At 36.4% G+C, this 10434-nt stretch overlaps 2 protein-coding genes across 3 annotated transcripts; one reads left to right on the plus strand and one right to left on the minus strand.

Moving 5' to 3' along the window:
* The first annotated feature begins 53 nt into the window (after window positions 1–53).
* Window positions 54–2785, plus strand: cfap119 (cilia and flagella associated protein 119). The gene is made up of 9 exons (XM_052571531.1): window positions 54–274; window positions 373–407; window positions 494–559; window positions 969–1135; window positions 1247–1317; window positions 1579–1695; window positions 1813–1885; window positions 1978–2091; window positions 2625–2785. Exons 1-9 carry the CDS (start codon window positions 251–253, stop codon window positions 2783–2785), a joined length of 828 nt encoding a protein of 275 aa, XP_052427491.1. The 5' UTR covers window positions 54–250.
* phkg2 (phosphorylase kinase, gamma 2 (testis)) lies at window positions 2083–8452 on the minus strand. Of its 2 annotated transcripts, none has more exons than XM_052571529.1 (10): window positions 8254–8452; window positions 7528–7631; window positions 7274–7449; window positions 7133–7187; window positions 6190–6255; window positions 5914–6077; window positions 5706–5796; window positions 5456–5609; window positions 4267–4392; window positions 2083–3686 (listed from the first exon to the last, which is right to left on the minus strand). In XM_052571529.1, the coding sequence occupies exons 2-10, from the start codon at window positions 7620–7622 to the stop codon at window positions 3441–3443; spliced, it is 1173 nt and encodes a 390-aa protein (XP_052427489.1). In that variant the 5' UTR covers window positions 7623–7631; window positions 8254–8452; the 3' UTR covers window positions 2083–3440. The 2 variants fall into 2 exon arrangements, with proteins under 2 accessions (XP_052427489.1, XP_052427488.1); XM_052571528.1 differs by having other exon boundaries at window positions 8132–8452.
* Between the last annotated feature and the right edge of the window lie 1982 nt (window positions 8453–10434).

The following is a 10434-nucleotide window of genomic DNA, read 5'->3' on the forward strand; positions in this document are numbered from 1 at the left end:
TCGTAAATTAGAATTTTAGACCCCCGCCCCCCGTTTTTATTTTTGTAATTTAATATATATGTAAATGATTAATAGCTTGATCCTTCGTGTGAAGTTTTCGTTCGTTTTCGTTTTGGGTTTTAAGTTTTGTTGTTGTTTTTTTCAGAAGAAGAAAAAAATCCGTTGCTAGGATACGATGCAACATACTGTATAAACAGGTGGTTTAGATCAATATTTTATAGAGAAGCCTTTCAGACTGCCAGGGGGAGAAATGAGGCATTTAGAGAACATCAGGGTAAACGCCTTACTTTTTTCAGTAGTAAATGCTAATTTAATCAATATTTTATCCGTTTTATACATTTGTCTTCATCTTTTTTTATTATTATTATTTAGGTTTCTCAACCTCCAAGATCACGGGTGCTGTTATGGTAGGTCTCACAATTATGAATCCAGTTCAGTTTGCGCATATTCAGACACACAAACATCCTAAAACTCTTGTTGATTGCATTTCTAGGGCTGATCTGAAACACAGTGACATGGGAGAGATTGAGAAGAGCAATTCCATACCAGAGATCGAAAGGTTTACCTTTACATTATAAACTTTATGTTGCTGTTGTAAATTGTTTATTTAAACATTATATCCTAATTTGTTGTTTTAAACAGTCCATCATGTATAAATCAGTATGACGGTCACATTATAAAATGTAACAGTTAAAAACACCCTCTTTAAATATTTCTATATACGTTACCGAGCAGTGGCTGTATATTCTTTATTGATATATTACTAGGCAACCTGCTATTTTTGCATTGTAACGGAATAAACAATTTTATATTGCAACTGAATAAATAAATTATAATGAATTAGTTTAAATGCTTAAGCACAATTTTTTTAATCTGTTAGACCCTTTTATAGAAATGCTACCCTGATAATAATTGATGCATGATGTTCAGGAAATTGCATATATGTACATTGTCTGCTTTCTCTCTAGGATTTTGTGCCGTGCAATGTTGGCCTCTGATGTGCCCCAGCCCAAACAGAGAGTACTACTTGAGCTGTACACAAATCTAGTGTTGTTCTGCAAAGACCAACATTTTAATAGGGAACAGACTTCTGTACTTATCTCTATTATCAAAAATGTACATCAGTTTAACACAGGTAATGCACCCATAGTACTCATAACTTGCTTAATCAATTACTTAATAAAGAGTTAACTGTATAGAATTGTGTACAAGAAAATATGAACATTCTTTCTTGTCAACCTTTTAGAAACACCCCTCAATAACACAGATCACTGTCTGACCTATTGCAGTGAACTTCTGCTTTGCCATTCAGTCAGGGTATGTATATATATACTACTGTTCAGACATTTAGGGTCAGTAAGATTTAGTTTGAAATTAATACTTCTATTCGGCAAGGACATATTTGAATCAAATTGATCAAAAATGACAGTAAACACATTCATAATGTTACAAAGCATTCTGTTTCAGTTTGAACAGTAGTGTAGATCTTATATTTGCATAGACATACATTTTGGAAACCTCATATAACAAACATTTTTGTGCTCAAACCACTTTTATTCTTTTCCCCATTAAACACAGAGGCCTCCTTTCAGTATTGACCTTTTCAGCTCGGAGCAAGTGACACAAATTTTGTCCCATTTCATCAACACGTATATGAGACATTATTTTTTATACAAATACATTTTTACCCCAGAGGTATGTATGAGGCTGTGAATTTGTTAGGCCAAATACTATGCGTAAATTAAGTATTAATTTATGTTAACAGGAAAATTAATGATGAACTTTATGACCACTTTCTTTTGCATGGTAAAGGTACAGCTGGATATAGCTTTGTCATATATTGGAATACCGGAGGACACAGATATTGAGGAAACTGCCCAGTCTGGTACAGTAATGCACATCTGATGAAAACAAATATACATGTAGCACACAAGATTTGATTAATTAAAAGCATACACGGTTAATTGTTGTTTAAAGAAAGTGTTGCAGGTGGCATAAGAGAAAGTGAAAGGGAGACAGAAATGGATGGAGAAGTTCAACAAAGTGCTCCACTTGAAATGAAGGCTACAGCGACAGACAGTCTTGAACAAGGTACTAATATATTAAAGTTTATTGACAGGTTTACAACAGGTTTAACTGAAGTTTAAGTAAATAAGACAACTCCAAAAAACTAATTTGCAAGCTTGTACAAGACATTAGCTCTAAAATATATATTTTTGTGAATACAAATCAATGAATAAGTTCTTCCAACTCCCATCTGACAAATTAATATTAATGAAGAATGTTATAATTTATGTTTTTAATTTATTATTTGCTTTAAAAAAAAATTAAATTACATCTTAAATAAAATTGAAATGAAAATGAGCAAAATTTAAATTAAATATTATACATGTATGCCCAGTTTCCACAAAACACAAAAAAAGTTTTTTTATTTTTTTTATTTAGAATTTATTTTAGTAATTTAGAAAACCTGTAAAGACTAGTGGAAGAGATTTAAAAAAAAAGTGATTATATATTATTGAATGCCAGACTGCATGCTTTAATTTTATAATCACTACATACAACAATTAAAACAAATGTATGTGCTTATGTTTATATTATGTTTTTTTTTTCCCTCACACAAGGGTCTTCTCCAAAGTCTGAGCTGAGGACCATTGTTCAAAAGGAAGTGAGGGATGAAGTGATGCGTTTGAGTGCTCAGTTACAGCAACGGCTCCAGGACAGTGCTGATCAGCTTAATAATGCCATTAGTAAACTGGAGACCAACATTCAAGTTAAGAAGTAAGAAAATATGTCCCACTTCTTTGGTTTTTGGAAAAAATACAGTAATTATATATATTATTCATATATGTATACCTGTTTAGAATTAGTACAGTACCTTGATGATGAATGCATAATGTCTAATAAACTTAAAAAAAAAAATAAAAAAAAAACTCAGTAGGGTTATGTAACTGTAATGCTATGTTTCAAGTATGCTATCCTTTGTATTGAAAGTCTTGAAGTCCACTCCACGCTGTTAAATATTCCCTGTGCATCTATGGTTTAGTCTTCAACAACCTGGAATTGTTTTCGAAGCATAAGAATGATAATAAATTCAAATACAATCTGCTTCGTGGCAAAAACTGTCAAAGGCTAGAAAGCTTGAATAGGACACAAGCTCTGTTAAGTAATTGTGAATACAAGTTTTTTTTTTTTTTTGGTCTATATAATAAGTAAAATAAAAAACATAAAATCCACAGTGAGTGATTAAAATGAGTTCACATGGCCTGCTGCTAAAAAATCAAAAGCACCATCCATCTCTAAAGACGAAAAAAACATCTATAAATAATTGTGTTTGTGTGCCTCTTGGACAGGCAGGCTACAGACCCTTACCTAAAGACATAAACAATAAACTGTTAATTGACAGATGAGTGATATCTTTAGAAACAAGAATATGACCTTTAGTTTTCAAGCTCTTCAAGGCCCATCAGAATGATTTTAGACGTGTTCTGGAATAGAGCAGCTCGGTTCTGTTGCTCCCCTTTCTTGACCCAGTGTCCATAGATGCGGAAAGCACAGCCGTCGATCAGCTTGCGCACACCGCGGATGGAGTAAGGGTCTCTTGCTAGGAGCTCCTTTGTTAATGGTCTGGCTCGGTAGTAGCGGCACTGCATTCGTATACAAGCTAACACGGTCAAGATCAGGGCCTGAAAATGCAAAGAACAATTTTGAATTTGTTTCTGTTGTGTACAAAAAAAAAAAAAAAAAACATAAAGAAGCTATGTTTTTTTAAATTGAGATATTCTTTAGTACTTTAGAAAACCCTGTAAAGAAAAGTGGAAACAATTTGGTAACACTTTAGAATGACAGTCCGGCATTAATCATACGCTACTCTCGAAAATGTTGGGGTTAGTCTGATTTTTTTTTTTTTAAAGTAATTAATACTTTTATTCAGCAAGGATGCATTAAATTTTTCAAAAATGACTGTAAAACATTTAACATGTTAGAAATAAATTAATTTCAAATAAATTTCATCAAAGATCCTGAGAAAAGTGTCTTTTTTTTTTTTTTCAAAAATGTGTTTTCCAACATTGATAATATTAAAAAGTGTTTCTTGAGCACCAAGATGGCTGCTGAAAATGTAAATTACATTTTAAAATATTAATCAGTTCTTTTAATTTCCCAAATAAATGCAGTTTTGGTGAGCATTAAAACATTAAAAAAATCTTTCCAACACCAAAATCTGAGTGGTAGTTTATATAAATGAAAAAACAAACAAACACACACCTTAAATGTCTTCCTGGGGCTAAAGAGCCGCACTTCTTCCTTTAGGTACTGACGGAAGAAAGGATGAGCTAAAGCTTGCTCAGCTGTTAGACGAAGTGTGGGTTCCAACACTAAAAGCCTGGAGATCTAAGAGTATTTAACAGAGGTGGACAGTAATGAAGTACATCTGCTTGAGTAATGTACTTACGTACACTTTTTGAGTATCTGTACTTTACGTGAGTATGATTTCTTCTGGAAAATATGACTTTAACTTCACTACATTTGAAAAACAAATATCGTACTTTTTACTCCACTACATTTCTATTAAGGTCCTTGATTTCTATCGAGGTTACGTGAAGTGATTTTCCAGCATTTTTGAACAGTGACTAGTTGCACATGTGATATTAATTAATAACAATTCAATAAGAAGTTGTTAATATTGTGGTATATATTTGACACAATTTTGTATTGATAAATGAAAAGATTACCTATAAATCCACATAACAACTGTTGTGTGTCTCCTAAGAAAGTACAGTAGGTGTTTGACTTGAAGTAGCTGTGCACACAGACTGTTCTGTGTATGACATCAAAGTACTGCGAGAGTGATGATGTTAAATAAATCTGGCTGTTTTCTTTTTTTGTAAAAAGCAGTGTTGCTTTTGTAAAGGTATACAGCTGCAGCTGTTTTGTTGGGTTTTAATGCAGGTGTAATGTTTTTTCTTACCAGTCTGTATTTACTGCAATTTCACTGTCAGCTCAGTTCAAATGTGGATGAATGGCTACATGTAGATGTGTGCACGCACCTAGAGCTATGATGTATGAGACCACGACCATGCTGCTTTTGTTAAATAAAATAGTTTTTTCTTTTTCAACTTGTTTCATTTCTAACGTTATACATTTCTAAAAGCTATACATCCATAGACACTACTGGTTAGTCAGTGTATCCAGGTCTAATATATTGTAAGTTGCTTATGAGGCATAAAGCATTGCAAGTATTACATACAACAATAATAAAACAGTGCATTGAGATAAAAAAGAAAAAAAAAAAAGAAACTAAGAACTTTTACTTTTAAAAAAATCTGCAGTATCTGTACTTTCACTCAAGTAATGGAGTCGTATACTTTATCCGCCTCTGTATTAAAGAGAATGCACATATGGTTACATATACGCCTATATGCTACAGGCTAAGAGAATGCTAAAAGAATCTCACCAAGTCTTTGATGGTGTCAGACCGGTCGTCCCACTCTGGAGAGCTAAACTGGTACCGGCCTTCCATGATCAGTCTCAGCATCAGCAGCTGTTTGCGATGCCAGAATGGGGGAGAACCAGCAAGAAGCGTGAACATGATCACACCACAAGCCCACCTGTGGAAACACGTGGAGCAAACGCAGTACAAAGCTTTTGCGACCACAAGAAAGGTTTATTAAGGTTTAATAGCAAAACTCAACCTATTTACTCACAGGTCAACCTCTTTCCCATATCCCTCATGTGTCTCATCCATGGAGCACTTCAGAATCTCTGGTGCCAGATACCCTGGTGTTCCACACAACTCTAACAAAGGAAATTGACAAAGACCAGCGTAAAAACATTGTGTGTTGTTCAGCTGCAAAAAAATCAGAGAATCTGTTATAAATTGCCACTGTGGAAGGACAGGGTTGATTTTCTCACCTCTTAGTTTTTCATCAGGCCCCAGCTGGACTGAAAAGCCAAAGTCAGAAAGTTTGATGTGTCCCTGGTCGTCCAACAGAACATTTTCAGGTTTGAGGTCACGATGTACAATATTTAGAGAATGCAGATACTGGACAGCCTCCAGAAGAGCACGCATTATGCTCCTAAAAGCGAAAAAGGTTTGCAGGAAATATTTTTGGTTAATTATGGTATGAGGAGAACCATTTGCTACCATAGAAACTTGTAACAAGATCTGAAAATAAATTGAAATCTAACCTGGTTTCCTTTTCACTGAGGGTGACTTTTTCAGTCAAGTAATCGAATAGCTCTCCTCTCCTCATTCTGTATTAGAAGATGTGTGTGAAATTACAACGTATACCGTATTTTCCGGACTATAAGTCGCACTTTTTTCATAGTTTGGCTGGTCCTGCGACTTATAGTCAGGTGAGACTTATTTATCAAAATTAATTTGACATGAACCGAGAGAAATGAACCAAGAGAAATGAACCAATAGAAAACATTACCGTCTCCAGCCGCGAGAGGGCGCTCTATGCTGCTCAGTGCTCCTGTAGTCTACACTGAAAACATAGAGCACCCTCTCATGGCTGTAGACGTGGCTTGGTTCTAAATGAATGCGACTTGTAGTCCAGTGCGACTTATGTATGTTTTTTTCCTCATCATGACGTATTTTTGGACTGATCTGACTTATACTCAGGTGTGACTTATAGTCCGAAAATATGGTACACTACTGTTTAAAAGTTTGGGCTTGCTAAGATACTTAATATGACTCTTATTTGATCAAAAATACAGTAAAAACATTTTAATATAGTTTAAAATTATTACAATTTAGAATGACAATGTTCTAGCTTAATAAATTTTAATTTATTTTTATGATGGCAAAGCTGAATTGTGAACAGCCATAACTCCAGTCTTCAGTATCACACGATCCTTCAGAAAGAATTCTAATATTTTTATTTTCAGTGTATCTTTGAAGAAACTGTCAGATTTTTTTTTTCAGGATTCGGATGTTCATGGAACATTTATTTAAAATGCAAAATTCTGTAACATTATAATTGTTTTTACTGTCACTTTTGATCAATTGAATACATACTTGATGAATAGAAGTATTAATATCCTTTTATTTTTTTATATATATAAAAAAAAATCTTACTGAGCCCAAACTTTTCATAATAATTTAACATAATATATATATACTTACAGGTCAAATACCAAAAATATGAAGGTTGTTGACTCATAAGAATCAATAAGTGTGACTGAAAAAGGAGCACAGATAAGGTCAGTTGCTATTCAGAAAGGTTTGAACAGATGTTTAAACGTTAGCAGTACATTTGAGACTCACTGATGGACGGGTGGCCCTTCACCACATTGAGCACATGGATCTCCTTCAGTGTGGAGCTCTTCACCTCCTCTAACTGCTGTTCTGTCATTTTCTCTGCAGTGATCTCAATGATCTTCACTGCAAACTCCTGCCCTGTGTGTTTGTGTACACATCTGCGCACCACACTGCTCACACCTCTGCACGGGGGACAGTTCAGTTACAGAATAGCTCAAAAAGTGACACCAAAACACTTGCTGAATCGAACAAAAACTCACCTCCCAATCACCTCTTTGGGATCATACTTCTGATAAAACTCTTTCGCCCCAACCCAGTCGGGCAGTTCATCTCCAAGAATGATATCGCGAGTCATACTGATAACCTGTTAACCAGACACATTTATTTACTTTGATTTGAATGAGTGAAGAGAAGATATTATTGTTTTCTTCTTGTGTATTACATATATTGATTGCCCAATCAACCAATCAATCAGTCATGCTTGTGCTATCATGTTCCTCTAATGCACAATGTCCCACTACACTCTACAGATCTTTAAAAGCCATTCCAGGGTGTGATATTACATCTAGACCACCACAGCTGTTTACTTGAAGCTGAAAAATTCTATTCTACAAATATAATAACCATTATAATGGCAAAAACTCAACATGATCTGAAAGCAAAGCACTGAAGCATATAATATGAGAAGAAGTCATATAATATGATATATACTATATTTTGAATTTTATTTTATTTATTTTTTGTTCTGAAGCAATTGAAACAATTGTTTAATTATTGAATAGAAATGTTAATAGAAAGCATAGAAAGGTGCATAGAAAGGTTAAACCACATGCTCGCAGACTGATAAGCGTAATACCCACTTACGTGAAATAACAGCACAGAGTAGCAATAACAGAAAACAGTCTGTTCTGAGAAATGAGCTGTTGCGATCAATGACCTCGTATGCTGTTCCTGTCCCAACCCAGAAAAGCCGAAAGTGTACTCACAACCACTTCAACAAAATCAACCGATCATCTGACGGCTCAGTGTTTTCAACTGTCCGGTTGGAAACATGTATTTGAAGCCACTGACAATACTGCCATAACACTGCAGAAAACTTTTGTAAGGTTCCGGGGAATGTCAACAACACCCTGTAGACTCGCACTTCTCTGTCTTGTAAAGCACAGATGCTGTACTGTCGTTGTGCGTCACTGCCACCTACAGGATGGAGCGGGTACTTGCACAACCTATTTATTGCGTCATTTCTTCCTTCTAGGTTTACCCATTGACTTCATAACAATGGTTTTACCAAAGGAAATGTTTATTGAAAAGTTGTGGAAACATATATACAACAAAAAGTTTTTACATATAAAACCGGAATCATAATTTTGAAAAATATGCTCAGCCAAAAAAAAGCTGTTTTATTTTACATAAAGCTGGTCACTTCATTGGGCCTGCCATAATAAGATCCCATGATGACCATCTGAATACAACTTATGGTCCTCCTCCGACATCAGCTGCTTTTTGAACACTTCGGTCAATTAAAAATCAGAATCAGAATCAGAATCAGAAAGAGCTTTATTGCCAAGTATGCTTACGCATACAAGGAATTTGTTTTAGTTACATAAGTTCCAGTACACAGAGACAACAACACACGGAGAAAAAAAAAAATATATATTTTACAAATTGGCAAATAAATAAGTGTATAAACAATTGTGCTATAAATGATAATGGAATAGGATTGAGTGAGATGCAGGAATGTTCTAGGATGGAGGGTTAACAAATAAATATAAGGATATTGCACGTTTATAAGCATAAGTAGGGAACATTTAACTGTTCATGAGGTAGATTGCCTGGGGGAAGAAACTGTTCTTGTGCCTTGCTGTTCTGGTGTTTGCGGCTCTGAGGCGCCGGCCAGATGGCAAAAGTTCAGAGATGGGGTGACTTGGATGTGAGGGATCCAGAGTGATTTTCTGAGCCCTTTTCCTCACTCTGGATGTATACAGTTCTTGAAGGGTGGGCAGGGGAGCACCAATAATCCTTTCAGCAGTCCGAACAGTTCTCTGTAGTCTTCTGATGTCTGATTTTGTTGCTGAACCAAACCAGACAATTATTGAAGTACAGAGGACATACTCAATGACGGCCGAGTAGAACTGTTTCAGCAGCTCCTGTGGCAAGTTAAACTTCCTCAGCTGGCGAAGGAAATACAACCTTTGCTGGGCCTTTTTAACAATGGAGTCAATGTGATTGTCCCACTTCAGGTCCTGAGAGATGGTGGTTCCCAGGAATCTGAATGACTCGACTGCAGTCACAGTGCTGTTCATGATGGTGAGTGGGGAAAGTGCAGGTGGGTTTCTCCTAAAGTCCACGATCATCTCCACTGTTTTGAGCGTGTTCAGCTCCAGGTTGTTAAGGCTGCACCAGACAGCCAGCTGCTCAACCTCTTGTCTGTAAGCAGACTCATCACAGTCCTGGATGAGGCCGATGACTGTAGTGTCGTCTGCAAACTTTATGAGCTTGACAGAGGGGTCTTTAGAGGTGCAGTCGTTGGTGTACAGGGAGAAAAGCAGAGGGGAGAGAACACATCCCTGAGGGGCACCAGTGTTGGTGGAGCAGCTGTTTGATGTGAATTTCCCCAGTCTCACTAACTGTTGCCTATCTGTCAGAAAGCTGGTGATCCACTGACAGATAGAGCTAGGAACAGAGAGCTGGGTCAGTTTGGTCTGAAGGGCTGTTGGGATGATGGTGTTGAATGCCGAACTAAAGTCCACAAATAGGATCCTCACATAAGTCCCTGTTTTGTCCAGATGTTGCAGGATGAAGTGCAATCCCATGTTGATTGCATCATCCACGGACCTGTTTGCTCGGTAAGCAAACTGGAGGGGGTCCAGTAAGGGTCCAGTGATGTCCTTCAGATAAGCCAGAACCAGTTTTTCTAATGACTTCATGACGACAGACGTTAGAGCCACAGGTCTGTAGTCGTTAAGTTCTGCTATCTTGGGTTTCTTTGGGATGGGGATGATGGTGGAGCGTTTGAAGCAGGAAGGCACTTCACACAACTCCAGGGATCTGTTGAAGATCTGTGAAAAGATGGGGGCCAGCTGGTCAGCACAGATTTTCAGACAGGCTGGTGTAACACCATCTGGGCCTGGTGCTTTTCTTCTTTTGTTCTTCTTGAAGACCTGGCG

The sequence above is a fragment of the Carassius gibelio genome, chromosome B12 (genome assembly GCF_023724105.1).
Source record: "Carassius gibelio isolate Cgi1373 ecotype wild population from Czech Republic chromosome B12, carGib1.2-hapl.c, whole genome shotgun sequence".
Taxonomy (NCBI): Eukaryota; Metazoa; Chordata; class Actinopteri; order Cypriniformes; family Cyprinidae; genus Carassius; species Carassius gibelio.